An 18,610-nucleotide genomic window follows, 5' to 3' on the forward strand; every position below is an offset into this window, starting at 1 on the left:
AGAAAATCAAGATGTAGTGTCATACAAGTGACAATAGGGAAACGGGTATACAATACCGTTATACGTATTTTGCTTAATATAATACAGGTAATAGAATATCAAAATTCAACGTGTTACAGCGAGAAATAAGTACACACTACTTAACATGGTTCTTGGAGATCATAAGAATCTCACAATTTCACCCGTAGTATCACATAAGTAACAATATTTAGGTACTATAGTAGATATCAATCACAATCTATAATAAGCGCTGAGGACTCGAACGGCCCATAGGAAAAAGTAAATAAAAAAATTGCCATAAGAACGTAACTGAAAATTTAATCAGTCCGAATTTCAAGGAAAATTAAAGTTTAGGTTTTTATAAAAAAAATTATAGTTCTTTCCAATTTGATTGACAAAAACGAGGTTTTCTGAATCACTACAAAAATCTACAATTTTTCAAATGAACCACGGGATCTACAATTTGTTGATAAACTACAAAAAAAAAAAAACAATAATTTTCAATGAAAACTGTTCCAATTTCCCTAGAAATTCGTAGAAATTCCCACCAGGGTATTTTGTACTTTACATATCATATGATAATGAACATTTAAAAAGAGTAATACTACAACCAGTATCTGACTTTTACGTTATGAAACGTATACGGAACTAAACATAAAATGACTTAGGTACATAGATAACCTATGTGGAATCAAGTCAACACTGATGTGCCTGTAATGTAACTTGTGGCTGTATTATATGGTATTATATTTCGCGATAAAACAAGAATTGGAATCCTTTCAAAAATACGTAAATTCAAAATGAACGTATAGGCTATATATAGTGGCTTCGCAAGGTAACTACCGTTATATCATTTTTCCGTGTAGTTTGTTTATAATTTTTCTATCCAACTCCATGTCGAATATGTTGCTCACATCACCGGAAAGTGGGACAATATTTATACTGTTAGTATGGAGTTTTACTACAAAACCACAAAGTACATGGTAAACATGATACAATTGTGGTTTTGATGTGAAACTACTGCACCGTAAACATTCGAGGTATGAAATTAGCTTCAAACTATTTAAGATTAAGATATATGAAGGTATGAAAGCTATCAAATGAACTTAAAAATCTATATGAATTGCAGTTTGTAGGTGAGTATCATGAATTAACTTGAGCCAGTACAGATGTAAGTTGTAAAACAAGAATAAATTGAAATTAAATATAAGATTGACTCCAATTCGTTGAACTGTGGTTAATTTACAGTATGAACTTGTGCGATTGCTCGTGCTTCCTCTATGCTCGTGCTTTGGCCTTCGCCTTCTCTTCTCTGATAAATCTTTGTTTTCCTTGACGGAACCACTCACTGCAAGTTTCTTCAAATTCTTTGTCCGTCATGTTATAATTCACCATTACTGCATCTAGGAAATAAAAATAGATCTAATTTTTATAAGGGAAAGGAACATTCCGAGTCTGAATCAAATGAATTACATTGGATAAATCCACTTCGCGGTGAAATTTTTCTGCAATGGCATTACAAAGTGAAGAAGACTTTAGTGGTATCGCAAAGATTAATTGCAATAGCAATAACTATTGCTAGCATATATTGTACTTACATACATAATTAAGACTCAACATCATGCGATTTTTTTCTCGCCCCTTGCCACTATCCCAATATACGTAATTTAGCGAACTAAATTCTCTACCGAATTTTTTGTGCAGAAATTACTTCCCAGATCGCATTGAAATGAAATAACGTAACACAATCTCTAACCTTGCTGAATGTAAAGAAAAATTTGTTTATAGAGACATAAAAATCTGAAAACTAGTGCAATGTGCAATTGGCCGCTATTGACACACTTGTAATATCGTTTCATCTCTGTGATAATTTTCGGCACTCACTAGCTATCCAGTGCTACTTCATGCACAGCAACATTACAACAAGATTATGAGTACTTCACTTTGATGTAAGTTCTAATAACTAAGAATGCTGTCCGTAAAATTCAATTGTATGTGTGTACATGAGTGGCAAAAAAAATTGCCTGAGGTTCAATCTTAAGATTCTTATCATATGAATTGATTATTACTTGATTGTTGATAATTAATACCTTTGGTGATCTTTATTATAGCCAAATTTTGGACTGAAAAATTATCACGTAGGCCCAACCAGGAACAATTCTGAGCCACTGCATTTGAGAAAACTCTTCGAAGAATACGCAATGTAGTATCTTTTGCTCCGCTACCTCCAATTCGTTTGAAATATGATCCCTACGGTTATTCAAAATGGTCAACAAATCAATTCTATGACATAAAATTCAAGAAAATTGAAGAATAAATTAGTTCGTACATTCTTCATACTTATATAATTTTGGGATTTCATTTTCGCATATATTCTGAGAAAAAAAACCTCTAAACAGACGTAAGAAATTATCATGAAATTTCTCAAATTGTTTTACGCTTCAATGTAGGGAGAAAATCAATAGCAAAAAGTGCAACGAATACATATAACACGTAATTTTATACATAGCATGATCCAAAATGGCCGTACTTTGTCATAATAGTTGCTTTCTTCTGAAAATTGAAAATCAAAATATACAGTAAGAAAATTTCAAGAAGCCAATTGATTTAATCAAATAAGAGCTGTTTCAATTACCTAATTAGGAGGCAAAAATGATTTCACCATGTTTCCGAAATTTTGGTCGATCAAACTTATTATTCTCAAATTCTCGCTAATGCAAAATGTCGAAAAGCAAAGAACTTAATTTAGACAATTGTTTGCAGGAATGAAACCGTGGACTTGGGATTAACAATTAATCTGAATTAGCTGTTTGTTTTTGGTATTTTAAGTCAACGAAAATTTGAATTGCGGATCAAGTTCGATCCATCAAAACTTCAGACAGATATTTCACGTCCGGTCTGTGGCTTCACAACGTTTTCGTTCAGCTGAAGCTGTGTACTGACTTTCACTTTATGAGTTGATATTATTCTGTGTTTCTTGGGTAATGGGCTGCGAGTTCTTAAATCCAGTGGGATTTATAACTGCTACCACATTGATAACGTTTGTACAAATTTAATACATAATAGAAACGGTTAGCTTCTTGACATTGTTTCTCTCAAACATTGAGTCTTCTAATCTAAGACCTTCCTAAAGAATCGTTCTCGATTTGAGCTACCATAAACTCAAGGGTTCTACTGTCATTCCAATATCAAATTTTCGAGCTAACAAGAGTAACACTATTCAAGTACTCACCACACTAGATTTTAGGGTAGCATTTATTTCCAATTGGTATTCAAAGTCCTTCAGTTTATCAATTGTAGGAAATGGTAACGAATCTGTGATCATGAGCAGTTCAGCACTTGCAGGGGTGTCGGTGTCATCATGAAATCTTGTTTGTAATTTATTCAAACTTGCTGTCAAAGATTTTACCTCTACTGCTATTTCAGCAACTTTTTTGAATAATTTATTAAAATTATCTGTAGGAAAATACGATTGATTATTCTGCTACTCAATAAGACTGTCATATCTGACCACTAATTCATTACGTAGAGGATAATACAAACCTTCAATAATTCGTACCAAAGACTCGGACCTATCTATAAAATACCATAATGAAATATTAGAACAAATTTAGAAATGTCAGAATGATGGCACCGAGATTTAACTACAGGGAAATCAACCTCATGTTATTGTTAACAGATATGCCAATTTTCCAAAACTAGTTCTGAATCACAAGTTTGGTGGCACTGACAGTCGTATACACATACAGTTTACAACTACATTAATTCTTCTTTTGTAGTTACAGTCTCGGTGCTATACTGACAATGAGATGGTCACAAATGTAGGTACCTTGTGTATACGCATCTGATCTGTTAGATGTGTACAATGGCAAAGAGGTAGTTATTGCATCATATACTGGTAGTGATGAACTTGGTGCTACAAGTAATCTCTGCTCTGTAGATAAAAATATCGATATTTTTATGCAGTTTTATGAAATACATGCTACAAAGGCAGTATTTTCGTAAAAGGGCAAGAAAAAGTTTTTGTGTGATTCAAGGCCTACGGCTTCTAGGCGTGTTCCAAGTAAAGAGAAGGAAAAGGACCTGAAAAGTACCCAACAGGTACAATCTAACTATATAAACGCAAAATGCCTCGAACCCCCAAAAACTTTTTCGAATTGACAAACTAATACAGACTACAGGGATTTTTTTAAAGGTGTTTTAGACCAAGAAATATCATGCCATGATATTATGTAGTTGACATCACCTGTTTCAATTGGAGCTTTGGTAAGTACTTGCTGCGATAACACTTTTGGGACGTTGCGTGTGGTTTTAAGTGAATCTGACAATAAAGAGTATATATGAACATGAGAATACGCAAGTGTGAGAAACGTATAAAGTGCATTGTGTATGCACGATTATTTGCTCACAACTGAGCTTGATACGTAACTTATTGCTTCTACAAAATCGATAACGAACACTATAATTGTAAGTAGAATGAAAGAAATTACCATTTTGTGTTAATGTTTCGTGAGGCTTATCGGTTGATGATGTCATTGTAAACGCACAAAACGTCTTTACTGGACTGCAATTCAGTGTTCTAATTGAAATGGAGTCTAGAATGAAAGTCATCAGTCAACTTAATCACTACACGTATCTCAGAAGTATTTTGATTACTCATCAAGTTACATTAATTATAGTAAAACTGCAGTAATATGATAGATGATAATGCCAAAAATTGGAAGTGCACTGGGGGGGCTATACTATTACCAGAAACTTGTACAATCTTGATTTTAATTAATTGCTGTTTAAACAGTATGTTCACTTTTCAAATGCAATAGTGTACCAGGTCTTAGCTCATTTAAGAAAGCCATTTCTGGAATACTCATTTACTAGTAATTTTCGAAATATAAATACCAGGAGACTAATCTATTTCAGGCATCAAAGTCATGGGCTCTCGAGCTTCCAAGATGCTGGATACTTTAGCTATGTATCTTCTGATTCAGGAAATTTTTATTGGAAAACATATCTCATATAAACATATATTCTCGCGGGCAATAATCAATTCCGGAAAGTTTCAAATTTCAATAAATTATTCAAATTTTTGTTATACAAAGATTGAAGGACACAGAAAAGATGATGAGAAAAAAAAATGTAGATTCTTTTTTTCTTATGAATTAATTTTTTGAACATTGTGAGCAAATTAATACAAGATGTTATAATAAACTACGTATATAATTATCAAAATACAAAAAACTCGTGACTTTCAGTTTGTGACTTTTAATATAACAGCACATAAATTTTCATATAACTTTTTAGCTTCAAAACTGATTTACGCAACAAAATCTTTCAATGACAAAATTATGGGTTCGCCTATTTCAATGTAGAGTACCCATGAACATCATCAAAGGCTCAAAAGCACATGAGAATAATTTCTACCAATATAATGATCATTATAAATTACAAGTGGCGATTTTATTTAGAACACTCCAAATTTTGATCATTTTCTACGTGTTTGTCACGTCATTCATAAACCACAGTCGTGTTGAATAATTGTTGTATACAAAAATGTGTACCTGATTTCTTTGATGTGGGTGCCTGACAGTCAAAAGTCATGTTAGTTTGTGTTAATGGATAACCTGAAATGGATTAGAAAAACAAATGTAGAATGGGACAAATTACACTAGTCCTGATCATGTGTTCATTGTATGTACGAAGATGAATATTTGTCTGCATGACTTTGGATTTATATACCTTTTGGTTCATCGGTCTCTTCATAAATAACAGGAATATTTTCAATATCGAACTGCATGCTGTTGTTAGTGACGTAATTATGTGGTAGATCAGGAATTTTTTTAAGCATGTTTCTGCATGACATTTCTTGTTCGCTGTCTGAATTTCCAATAATTTTTTTTTGTGACATAGATTTCTTTTTTCTTTGAATCCGTTTTCTATCTGGTATATTTTGTTCATCACTTGATGAAATACTCTCAGCTTTTTTTCTGGCTTTTTCCAAACTCTCTGCATGTAAACAAAAAATATATTCATAAATTGAGAACAAAACGAAAATTGAAAATATATTGGTCATTAATTCTCTTTAAAGAAACGAGTCTGAAAATCACGGCAAATAAGGTAAATGAACCAATCATTAGACATGAACCTAATGCTGGACAGTCCTAGTAACTTGACGTTTTTGACCAATCCAGTTGATAAAAAACATATGGTTATTGGGACTCTCAAGCTATTGGTAAATGTCCAAATAATTATATGTTTGTTTACTTTATCTGATCATGTAAATACCACTATCTCTGCTGTTAATCAGGGTTGCCATCAAATCTGAAATCAGAAATTGCCTGACTTTTCTAGGTGTTTCAGTACCAAATTAATTTTTTTCCCTGACCATTGTTTTGCATGTAACATTTGTTTAGTCACAGGCAATCGAAAGTATTAGTAGATCATGACAGTGCTACTTCAGTTAGAGACCTATCTGAAAATAGTGCTGTACTTTTATAATAATATTATCAATTTCCCATGACTGTGAAGACATGCATTGGGAAGCGTGATAACAAATTTTGATGTTTGAGGCGTTGAATTTGAGATTTAAAAGGTTGGAAGACTCGAAAAAAATTCCCGACTTAGTGAAATGAGACAAGATTCCCTGAGTTTTCCAGACAGTACAAATTCCCTGACATTTCCAGCTTTTCCAGATTTCCAGGTCTTATAGACACCTGCTGTTTATAATTAACAAGCTGTAGCTCTTCACCCAATCAAATGTGTGCCCTGAAGGCAATATCTTCAGATTCATTGGACTAATAATATACAATATTAATACTCTCATGGAATAAAAGCTACATGCCTGAAATTCCAAACCTTTATTAAAACGAAAATTGCAACAGGTTTATATACTAGGCTGGTTTTTACTAAAATTTTCCATAAATTGAAACTTGAAGTGTCAAAAAATTAAACTCTACTGTTGAAATCAGGTTTCAATTTTTCCCGAATTTTGGCTGATAAAATAACATGGTAAATTCTTTAAATTTTCGTTCAAATGAAGATTCAGAACTTCAGGTAGTAAAACAACTACGGTATCGGAAATATGTACTAATAATGCAAATACTAAACACATAATACATTAAAATTAATATTAATGTTTATTGGTATGGTATTCAGGAAATTTTTCTAACTATTACCCAACTACGCATGACCTGATAATCATCTGTATTTTTGTGAATACAAGGCTTCATTTAAGCAACTATTTTCTGTATATACCTTCTAAAGAAAACCAGCATATAAGTAAAGTAGAAGTTTTTCGAGCACATCCACCATGAAAAAACCTTGACTTGTATTCGCAACAATACTGTTAAATCGAGCAAGTTTACGATGATATAATTTAAAACATCGACTGTGATATAATTAATCGACAGATTTTTGCCTATCTTGATCATTGCTCAAGACAATAAATAAATAGAAACTTTACCAAAATAGTTTTCGAATATGACGTCGTACAATTCCCACTTAGGATCTTCAGTATCGGGCAATACTTTTTTAACCATGAATGCACTTATGTTTTTTGTCTTAGGCCACCAGCATTTTGTATTGTTGGGAGTTAACCAACAACTCGGGACCTCAGATGTCACTTGTTCATCGTCAGAATCATCATTTAAAAAAGATACAACAGCGTAGGGCAACGGCATGTTTCTTGAATGGAAAAAGAGGACAGTTGATGAATTATCATAGCGTGTTCGTCTAATCATAATTAACAGCGATAAAGCGATCACCAACTACGTATATTTTGCGGCTTGTGTCTGGCTATCGCATGTTGGACGGTTATGTACAGAATTGCAAAAATTTGTATACGTAAATTTCGAGCATCCCAAAACGAGGCGGCTATCCACATGGTTGAGGGACACTCACAATCAGTCGCGCAATTCACGTGTAAGTTTTACATCTGAGTAAAATATCATGCAGAAGAGGTTAAAATGAGTTCGAAATCTTTGATGTCGAAAATACACGCGCGCGCGATAGAAGCCACGATGCCGGTGTCTGTCACCCGCAAAGCATAACTTGTGAATTTTTAGGTTAGATTTAGCGTAACTCTACTTAGGTTACGTGCCCGTTTACGTGACTTAAATAGGATCACGGAACCGTGTAAATAGACGCATCGATGAAAAAAGATATTCGATTTATATAGGAAAATATTCAAATAAAATTACCTATAGATTGTGTAGATGTAACCGGCAGAACCAATTCTGATCAGTCGGTTGATTATTGAAGTCCGAATATATCGTGAGAATGACGTAATGACTGCGTACAACACTAACTGCACTGACTGCACTGGACGCAATAACACTAATCGAGATCAATCGATCTATGTATTTCAAGTAATTAAATTATTTAATGCGAAACTTCAATACTTGGACACGTGGGAGCTACGACCGAAATGCGTAATAAAACAATATGGCCACCAGCCAGCCCGGAAATCTGTAGAAAAAGCGAGAGCGCGAACATTTGTGACACGCGGGACTAAGCGGGAAATTTAAAATAGATAAATCGTGAATTCAAGAATGACGTTGTGTTTTTACTATGATATTTATAATTACTTTACGTGTTATGAATGATGCAACAATGGAGTGACCACATTTTCACTATCGGTTAATTTGAATTTTAGACATTTCAATTTAATGTTGGAAATGCAAACTTTCACAAGTTGATGCTGTCTATCAACAAGTTGTATTCCAATTTTTGAAGATTCACATGGTATTTTGAAGAATGATTTCGGGTTTAAAAATTTCTGACCTGTTAGATATATTATTTTATTTTCGAGATGAATTCTCGATACTTCGATAATTGCACCATCTTTTAAGCAACAGCAATTGTCAGGAATTTTTGTACTTATAAAAAAATCACGATACCGAATAGATTGAATGTTTTTTTTGCCATTACTGGTCTCTTCAATGTTTGCATATTTTATGATTGGATATTCAAATTTTTCAGATTGGACGTTGATTTTACATTCTTCTTGATGACGTTTTATAAGTTGTGCTAAAGGCTTGCTGGATGTTATTAATAACTTTTTAATTTTTTGCATATAATTTTCAAATTTAAACGCACTAAATTTATCTAGAGGCCCTTTCAACTTTACATCATTACAAAGGTGTATCAAATTATGCACGTTGTATGACACATGCTGGTGACCATAGAGTAATGGAAAAGATTCAACAAAATACTGTAGCAGTTGTCTGGCATAATCGTTCAATTTTATGTGGTATTCAGGGCTCGCTAAAATTCGAATCGCAACGCTCAAGCATAGGAAATGATTGTATTTGTCACTCGGCAAATTATCGAGAAATACTATTGGTCCAGTATATAATAACAACTGTCGTAGTTCAGTAGCCTTGAACCGATCTACTTCCTCCAAAGGTCTTGCCTTTCTCGAAAATTCTTTTGATATGGATTTATTTAATGATAGTAATAGATCTGACGCTCGTTTACGGTGAAAATTTGTCATTCTAACATCTTTGTTTCCTTTGATCCAAAACTGTAACAGTTTTTTCATTACATCTAAACAGACCAAGTGCATATAATCTATTGGAAAATCTAATATCATGTCGATAAATAAGTTTTCAAGGATAGATGTTTTTTTGTGATGCTCTTCATTGGTTTTCAGTCTAAATGATTCGTTAGTTCGTAATCTTGCTGTTGTCTCAGGGTATGTCACTCGATTATCAATGAATTCTCCTTCCTGCACACATTTCCCACAGCCAAAATAAGCGTTATGCCCTTTGGTTCCAGTAATGAAACATTTCGCAGGTGTATCGGAAACAAATGCATTAATTTTAATGGGAACTGTTTTATTACCTATACTCAAACCTGCATCAATGATCCTATCACACTCTTCGGTGAAGTACTTCATAAATTCATTACTATCATGAGGCTTCTCATTACCATGATATAGACCGACGATGAAGGGTTCGGTGTAAAAATCTGTTTCGATAGATGCTAGTATAGGCCAAAATTGGCTGCCTGAACTTTTTGTCAAGGGAAGTCCATCGACATTAATGTTGATTTGTAATTCTTTCGGACAATTTTCAGTTGAATAATACTTGGCAACACTTCTTACTAAACCTTGCGCTAGACCAAAATGATAATAATGCCCAGGACTCATATCAATAATTTCCAGCTTTCGAGGAGTTTGAAGTAAAGTTCTTGCATCTAGAGGTACGTCGTGTCCATGTTTAACTAAAATTTTCAATAAAGCATTAACATTGCTATGATTGATGCAACAATTAACAACCCAGTTTCGAAGATCATTCCGTAAGTCTGATTTATCAATGTTAGGGTCCGGCTTGCATTTTTGAGGCAAGCTACCACCACTACTGTCACTAAAGTTGACATTATCATTGAGGTTTTCGTGAATAGGTTCACTTAAGGCAATATTGTTGGAATCTATTGGATCAAGCTGTACGTCTGCAGTAATGCCACCATTGTTGAACTCAGCTGTATTAGACTTTGTATCTGTACAAGTACAAACTGTTGCTGGGATATGGCGAGGAATCGATGAATTGTCATTGGTATTACAGAGTTTCCGATACTCTTCTTTAATTTGACGTCTTCGTTGCCTTCTCGTCACATACCGAGAATCTTTCAATACCTTAGGCATCTCAATGAGTATATACAATATACACACACATATAATCTGTAAATAAAAGATAAGGGTTCTTTGTGACATTCAGGCATTACTATCGGTCAATTTATTAAGGTTATACTTGTGAACTAAGGACTCTGGTCCAGTGTACAGGGTGTCCAGTGACTGAGAAATATAAAATTCTCTGAAAATTCCAAATTTTTCACTGATTTATAAGGGTTTTTTCTGAATAAAAACACCACTTCTACTACTTAAATGACTAGATTGTGTAATGTAGATGAGTAAATCGAACTCACATGGCGCACAAATATAGCACTGTATTCAATAATGCCATCAGTTAAGAAGAGCAGATTTGCCACAGTGGCTAAATAAAATACTATCAAAATTAAATGTTTGCATTATATGGTGTTGACAAAACCAGGGTAAAAAATCATATTAGATAGAGAAAAAAATCCGAAATTCCAGAAATAACTCGAATTTCTGGGAATTTCCTGAAACCTCCATGAACATGAAATTGCCTATCAATTTCTTGTTTAAAGATGTTCCCTGAGCACTAGACTCCCTGAGCACTAGACACCCTGAGTTCGCAATCCTTATCCTTTTTATTTACGTATCAAGGAAATAAGAGGCAGTTAGTGGATCGGACATAGTCCATGGTTCACAAATATACCTTGCATTCACAGCAATGTGGCAACAAAAATTGTTATCTTATTTGTACAAAATATTCGGATCGAGAAAGCACAAATATTTCATTAAATATAAATCAGATCTCAATAAACCAAAGAAGCAAAGCCTTTTTTAATTTGCACCTTTGTAAACTTGATGAAGCTGAAGCTAGTAGCCCAAGTTAGTCCACCAAGTGCACTAATGTTGATTACTAAACCCTCTCTGGAAGCTGGTGTATTTCCACTATAATTCTCATCGTCAGTTTTTATCTTACTTCAAGACAGTTGCCTTGCAACGCCATTGACTCACAGGACGATTTGCAACTAGATTCAAAACTGTTGACGCTACGCCATGCAGATTATATCTATGCACTAACTCGCAGTCATTCCACTACCGCGTGGAAAGTAGTGCACGCCATTCGCCAATCCCCTACGCAAGGGGGTTTCCAGGCAAATCTCAAGAAAATTTAACACTTTTCTAGTACCGTAAACATATTTAACTGTACCGTATTATTCTCTTCAAAAGAAGTGGCCGCTAACTTCAGCTTCATGTAAACTTGCTGGCCATGTCATTCAGATAAGTGAAGACAAGGGCAAAGTGTTAGAGTTTCAATGAGGGTGCTTGTTTCCAGAAATTCGAAAATAACTAAATGAGTATATTAGTCACCTCTATTTTTTTTAAATGTTTACTGTTTTACCGTTACTGTTCTATTTTGGTTGGTAGCTATTTGCGTGGCTGGTCATAAAACTCCTTATCGAATAGCTGGATGCTAGGATGATGAAACCGAATGTAGCAGTGGGCAGCGGGAGTTGGCAATGAAACGTGCTACACTGATAATCATGAGGTGGCGAAAGAAAATAATCGAGAGCAAATTTTGTGGAAAGAATTGCATTTTTTATCTTACTCAGGAGAAGTTCAATGCACGGGCTACCAGTTTCGTAAAGAAGTTCGCACGGCAGTGACGCAACAAGTCATGCCAAAGACGCGCAGCAGAAGTTTGAATGAATTTGGGTAAAATGTGCACTTACCTGATACTGGCTCAAGTCTTGTACACATAACACTACTTCACTTGTATGTTGTTACTTGTATGACACTGGGTGGAATAATACATATTTAGTTAATTATATTTTGATACGACATCAGATGGCCGCGGATCACACCGTCTAAGGCGGGCGCGGGGAAGACGTCTCCCATGATGCCTGCAAGCCATGCTGCAAGCCGAGTTGATGATGACAATATGGCTGTCGGAAGCGGAAGTCACACTTATTGACTACGACTATATACAATAATGGCTTTAGTATTATTAATTATACTATGCCTGTGTTTCGTTTGATAGGTGAAACACTGTATGAAAATGTGCGACCAAATATTACATCGAGAATTTTGCTAGAATAAAAATACTCGGATATATATTACGATTACATATATTAATACAGTCACTGTTTTGCATTCTCATCCTTACGTTCGGTTCCGATATCCGCTTGGCGCGCAATATCAAATATTATATTATCGTATTAGTACATAACGAGTATGCATAAGTCTTTTCCCTACTGAAAATCTCGGCATGGGATCTAATGTGCGATTTTATATGAGATATCATACGAGCTCACATAAGACCTCATATTGGCTTAAATGAGATCTCATATCAGCTCTTATAAGATCTCAATAACGAATTTGAACACAGGAACCGAATGAAATCTGATGAAACGTCGTGTGAGTTTTGTATCAGATCTCATATCACATCTCACGGTACGGAAAAAACCTGTGTAATATAAACCTACGTATAATTGTCAAATATGGAGAAAATGACCTCACTATGTGCTACGTAATGCATGATTGCACCCAATTTTGCTGAAAAAAAAAAATTTACACACGCACGGGAATTGAACCCAGGGCCGTCTAGTTCCACAATCTGTTACCTAGCCACTCAGCTATGGCACTGCTTGTATGATATGTGTTATTTTACGTACATATTGGATGATTGCTGCTGAGGATTAAAAATAAATTAAATCGGTGTGGTTGTGTAAATGAACGACTAACTTTCATAGCAGATCCAATTTTACATTTCAAGAATAGCATGAAAGCCAAGAAAGTTGACATTCTCCATACAATAACCCCCTTTTTTATTAATTTCTTTGACAATTATACACAGGTTTACATTACATAGGTTTTTTTCGTACGGTGAGATGTGATATGAGAATATCTGATATAAAATTCACACGACATTTCATATGAGATCTCACTCAGTTCCTGTGTTCAAATTCGTTATTGAGATCTTATGTGAGACAATATGAGATCTTATTTAGGTTCGTATGATATCTCATATAAAATCGCACATTAGATCCCATGCCGAGATTCGATTTTCAGTAGGGTTTGACGAGACGTGAGGTTTTCGGCACGAACCGAAGGCGAGTGCTGTAACGCACGAGTCAAAAAACTTTATCCATACGACTTTCGACTCGTATGTTTTATCACGAAAGCCTATTATAGAGATCGAGACGAAGTCGCGATTTTGAGGTTAGAGTGGTAAAAAATACGATTACAGTATAGTAAACCCGTAGCGGTGTTCCACACGAAAAGCTGGGATAGAAAGCAACAAGTGGAATTGTTCTCAGACACATATAGGGACGAAGTCATATAACGCAGTTGTAATCTAATGTGATAAAAATAAAGCAATGAAAAATAACGTAAAGTAAAAAATAAAGGTGGGGCCTCATATTACATTACAACTTCGTTCCCATGCGTCTGACAATTTCACTTGTACTTTTCCAGTCCAATTTTTTATGTACAGAGCACCGCTATGGACTTACTATACTATACACCATTTTAGGACCACCGGTATACTCGTACGTATCGCCGGTGACGGGTCCTAATGAAAAAGAGCCAACTCGCCGGGCTGGTTAGAAAAGAGCCAACTCGTCGGGCGGTTGGAAAATAGCTATCTCGCCGAAATGTTGGCTCTTTTCTAACCAGCCTGGCGAGGTTTTCTAACCAGCCCGGCGAGTTGGCTCTTTTCTAACCAGCCTAGCGAGTTGGCTCTTTTTCATTAGGGCCCGTCGATATGTATACGGTTTCGAATACTGCAGTCACTGTTTTGCATTCTTCATCCTTAGATTGCGATTCGATAGGCACGCCGCAGTATGACAGAAACTCTCGAAATTCAAGCAGGAATCAAAAATTTTCGAATGCTGAATGCTGTTATAGTTCTCGGTGTCCACAGGCGATTCCCTTTTAGCTACCTTAAAAGGCGTTATACCTATGTAGTCAGTGTTTACCGACTGTATGAAATTTCATTCAGACTACTACCATGCGCATATATACATATATATAATTACGTTGCAGATTTTGCTCACGTAAACATAATTATGTAATAAGGATATCAATTCTATGAAACACACAAAAAAAGATCCGCTGGAACATATGAAATACGTTCGCAATGGTCTATAATCGTTACATAAAACGAATTATGTAACGAGGATACAAATACTTTGAAACACACTAGAATAGATCCGTTGATACATATCGGTAATGTTAACGGCGATATATTTTATTTATGTACACGTCATTACGTAACAGATATATCAATTCTTTGGACCACACAAAGACGAATGCTTAGAGACCTAAATGTTACGTAACATCTGTTCTGTGGATTTTACATCAAATTTTCACGTAGCAGTTACGTTACAGTGAGGTCAACGTACCTTGTAGGGCACATATGACATATCAGTTATGTAAAAAACCAGATGTATCATTGACTTTTTCATTGTGATCAGGCAGCTACGTGAATGAAGCAAGTGTGCTGCCTGGGTGTTTTCAGTTTAACGTCCGAAACAAGGCTGTTTCAACAATGCTATCGGTTGACGCAACAACCTTATTCATTTCATGACATACGAAGTCTTTCATGTCTTTTATCTGTGATGACTACTAAATCAGTCGAAAGGAAGGTAAAACGGGTGATTTCACCCTTTGTAATAGTATATTACGATACATACGAGCACAATTATCAGGTAGTGAGTTACGTTTTAACGTTTTACGAATGTACGCTAAACTGACGACAGTAAGGCTTTATCCAAACGAGCACAAAAGTCAACTGTACTAGGCGTCCCACCTTATAGCAGCTTACTCAACTGAGTTAATGATCGTAGTGAGCGCATAAGCACATCTTGAATTGTGTATTTGCACATATGTGTGATAATATGTTGATTAACACTTATCACCTATTGAACAATCCACAAGCAGCTAGGGCGTCAGGTATCTGATGAATCTCGTATCATCTGGTAAAATACTGATAACGAGTAAGCGAGCGCATCGAGCGCACGAGCACAAAAGCCAGCTACACTAGGCATCCAATTCCAAGCGAGCTTTAGCCAACGAGGGTTTTAAGGCTAATCTATTAATAAGTTCAATATTTACACATTCAAATTCACTTACTATTCGAGCGTATCGGCTGAATTTCTGTTCACTACGGTGTTATAGGAAATCAGCTGTTTCAAGGTACTTATCCGTATGGTGGCGCTGGTCAGTAATGTACCCAGCAGAGTAGCCGCTATATTTCTGCTATGCTACACGCGCGCTTGCCAGGTACACTATGCTCTTTTCGAGCCTATGCTATAGCGGATAAATTTGCCTCTGCAGCCGAATAAGTGCGCAATACGACAAGTCATAGCGTCTTGGTAGTATAGAATAAAGTTAGACATAGCATTCAGAGTATCAAGTAAGTTACCATGAAAGACCTAGAGGCTTGAATATGGTTAAAAAACCGAAAAATGCGGTTTGAATTTTTTTTTTTTTGAGTTCGTTCCGCTGATTTTGAAAATCTGAAAAAATTCAGATGTATTTTTAGGGTCAAAATACATGGGATATTTTTTTATGATGATAAGTAGGGCTTCGTTTTTAAAATATCGTGATTTGAAATTTTCAAAAGGCTATAAACATTCGAATTTCACGCCTAATTTTTTTTCAATGAAACCAATTTGTCGGGCTTAAAAAACCCTATAATTTAAAAAAAAAATTGTTTTTCTAGCATAAAAATTGACTGCAGCCGCACCGTGGACACAGACCGGCGTGTCAACAGCTCAGCTACACAAGACTTTGCCTGTCATGACTGTTCGGCGCGCGTATTTAAAGCTAGGCCAAGCTCGACTAATGTCCTTAAAACTGTATAAAGAGGCGAGTTAGGTTCATCTCGCCACAACGTATTGTCCAACCTTGAAATTGACTGGATGCATTTTTTTTATCGTAATATTGTTTCCATCTAATGCTTTCTCCAAATTCTCTCGAGCTGTATTTTCAATTTCGATTGTAAGAAGGATCTTGGATGTAGGTCGTCAAAACAACAATATACTTTGCGTCAACGTTTCTACCCTAATTTCGGGTCATCCTCAGGATGGTTTAATTGATTTTTTTCTGTTGACAAACAAAAACCTCATTTTTACAACTTGCTGATAGGCGAAGGTACAAATGAAACAGCTTCAGAAATTAATAACTAACCTTATACGCGAAACACCATCACAAACAATTCACTTCATTTGAATGATATACCGGGACAAACTCTAGAAACCATACAGTCAATGCGCATGCGCGACTTTTATCGGCTGCTCGGCTGCTCGAGTCAAACTCTGTTTCTAGCGGCGATGTAGTTCATACGAATTTTTGAGGTTAGAATCTCAAAAAGTCGAGGTAGTTGTTAGTTCAAGTCATTTTTATTCGGTTCTATGAGGAATATGTTGGAGGATGAAATAAAAGTAACACGTGTAAATACAGTTGAACAAAAATTGGCTGACTTGCGCTTGTCGCTTTTATTTTTCATTCTTTCTTGACGCTAGTAGCGATACTGACTCGCAGAGAGCGTGCTTGCGGCACGACGCCTCGAAGGTAGCCGGACAGTTCCGAAGTTACCCAAAGGACTTTCAGGCATACATAAGGCCCGTTCATACCAGCGAAATAGATGCGCGTGAAATCTCATTCACACCAATGGTAGTGACTCGAAAAGTTGATTCTTCAAAGAGCGGTCGAAACTTGATGCTAATGCTCTTTGAAAATTGGCTTTATTTGACTGAAATGAGAAATCTGTTTAAATGTTGGGTGCTTGGGAGAAACGCAGCAGGTAGGTGGGAACACTTTATTTGATCACTTTTATTATTTCGTACATTAAAAATAACAATGAAATTTTTTTCTATCAACAGGTGATACGGCCAAATACATCTTTAATATTCAATGTTATCTGCCTATTCAATTTATCACACGTACAAACACCATGGCCACTTTCAAGCAACTAAGCAACTTTCTTACTCTCTTGTGATTTTAGGCGGTAATATTGAATTTTAACACTTTTGAAAATAAGACATTAAACCGAGCGTTCGAGAAATTTAAATATCTCACTATCTGTAATAGAACTGTGAATCTTTTTTTCCTCGAAATTAGTTCAATCAAATTTACAAATAATCGATAGTCAATGTATTTTTTCCGATCAATGAATTATTGCTACTACTATTAAAAATTTTCCAATGATTATCAGAGTTCATTGCGCAAATTTTCAATGATGCTCGATTAAATAAATGAAGGGAACCTAATACTCAAATTGAAAATTCAAGTAATATTAAATTTATTAAAATGAATCCTGTATTTCATGTTTGTGCGGTTCGAAACAAAGAAAATCTATTCGGAAGCGTAGAACTCAGGAACGTGGATCATATCCTGTGACACAAGATAAAAATCAACTTTCTCAAATTGCGTCTTAACGTCACAATTAGCTTCAAGGACAATCGTGTTTTAGAGTAATGTCAGAACATTATTAAGAGGATATTGTCTTATCGGATTCAAGATTGTGTCCCTTGTTCCATCAAAATAAATGAATATCTAATTTTTAACGACGTTCGTAAAGATTTTTTTCCAAATAATGTAATCCGATACAATATCTTGTTCATAGTCCTGCGAACATCACCTTGTAAGAAGGATATTTGGAAAGAGTCCCTGTGTTGCAGAAACCATTATAAACTTCTTGGTTTTCAATTCGTGCCACTGAATAACTTCTGCGTTTCAGGTTCCATTTCCAATCTCAGGATGACATTTTTTTTGTTCTAGACAATGCTCACGTAAAATGAAGAAATAATTGCGGTAAATGGAGATTCACAAGCTTTCAGTCTTAGCGTAGGACCCTGTAAAGAGTGTAAAATTGAATTTGGTTTTACGCTATCGATACATTGCATTGTAATGAAAAAGTTAGCGAGTGAGTTAATCCTAAAGTAGACCAAGTGCTTAATTGCAAAGCAACGTGTACTAGTAAGTGAATGCATTTTTTACACTTTACTGGGGTTCCAC

At 35.3% G+C, this 18,610-nt stretch overlaps 2 protein-coding genes across 11 annotated transcripts in view; one reads left to right on the forward strand and one right to left on the reverse strand.

Moving 5' to 3' along the window:
• LOC124185018 (dipeptidase 1-like) overlaps positions 1-18,610 on the forward strand; it is a 1,685,273-nt gene that overhangs the window by 221,159 nt on the left and 1,445,504 nt on the right. The gene's annotated exons all lie outside the window — the stretch shown is intronic.
• Positions 670-9,527, reverse strand: LOC124185020. Of its 7 annotated transcripts, none has more exons than XM_046575316.1 (12): positions 8,193-9,527; positions 7,457-7,677; positions 6,280-6,315; positions 5,734-6,000; positions 5,556-5,618; positions 4,491-4,595; positions 4,247-4,321; positions 3,830-3,934; positions 3,544-3,576; positions 3,233-3,456; positions 2,091-2,250; positions 670-1,403 (listed from the first exon to the last, which is right to left on the reverse strand). In XM_046575316.1, the coding sequence occupies exons 2-12, from the start codon at positions 7,671-7,673 to the stop codon at positions 1,279-1,281; spliced, it is 1,410 nt and encodes a 469-aa protein (XP_046431272.1). In that variant the 5' UTR covers positions 7,674-7,677; positions 8,193-9,527; the 3' UTR covers positions 670-1,278. The 7 variants fall into 7 exon arrangements, with proteins under 7 accessions (XP_046431272.1, XP_046431275.1, XP_046431273.1 ...); XM_046575319.1 differs by having other exon boundaries at positions 670-1,422; XM_046575317.1 differs by lacking the exon at positions 6,280-6,315.

Source organism: Neodiprion fabricii, chromosome 6, assembly GCF_021155785.1.
Source record: "Neodiprion fabricii isolate iyNeoFabr1 chromosome 6, iyNeoFabr1.1, whole genome shotgun sequence".
NCBI classification, from domain to species: domain Eukaryota; kingdom Metazoa; phylum Arthropoda; class Insecta; order Hymenoptera; family Diprionidae; genus Neodiprion; species Neodiprion fabricii.

Coding starts and splice junctions, on each gene's coding strand:
- LOC124185020 (XM_046575316.1), bottom strand. CDS start 7,673: ATGCCGTTGCCCTACGCTGTTGTATCTTTTTTAAATGATGATTCTGAC. Junction 3,577..3,829: donor ATCAGATGCGTATACACAAG/GTACCTACATTT, acceptor GGTATTTTATAG/ATAGGTCCGAGTCTTTGGTA. Junction 2,251..3,232: donor CTACCCTAAAATCTAGTGTG/GTGAGTACTTGA, acceptor GAATAACCGTAG/GGATCATATTTCAAACGAAT.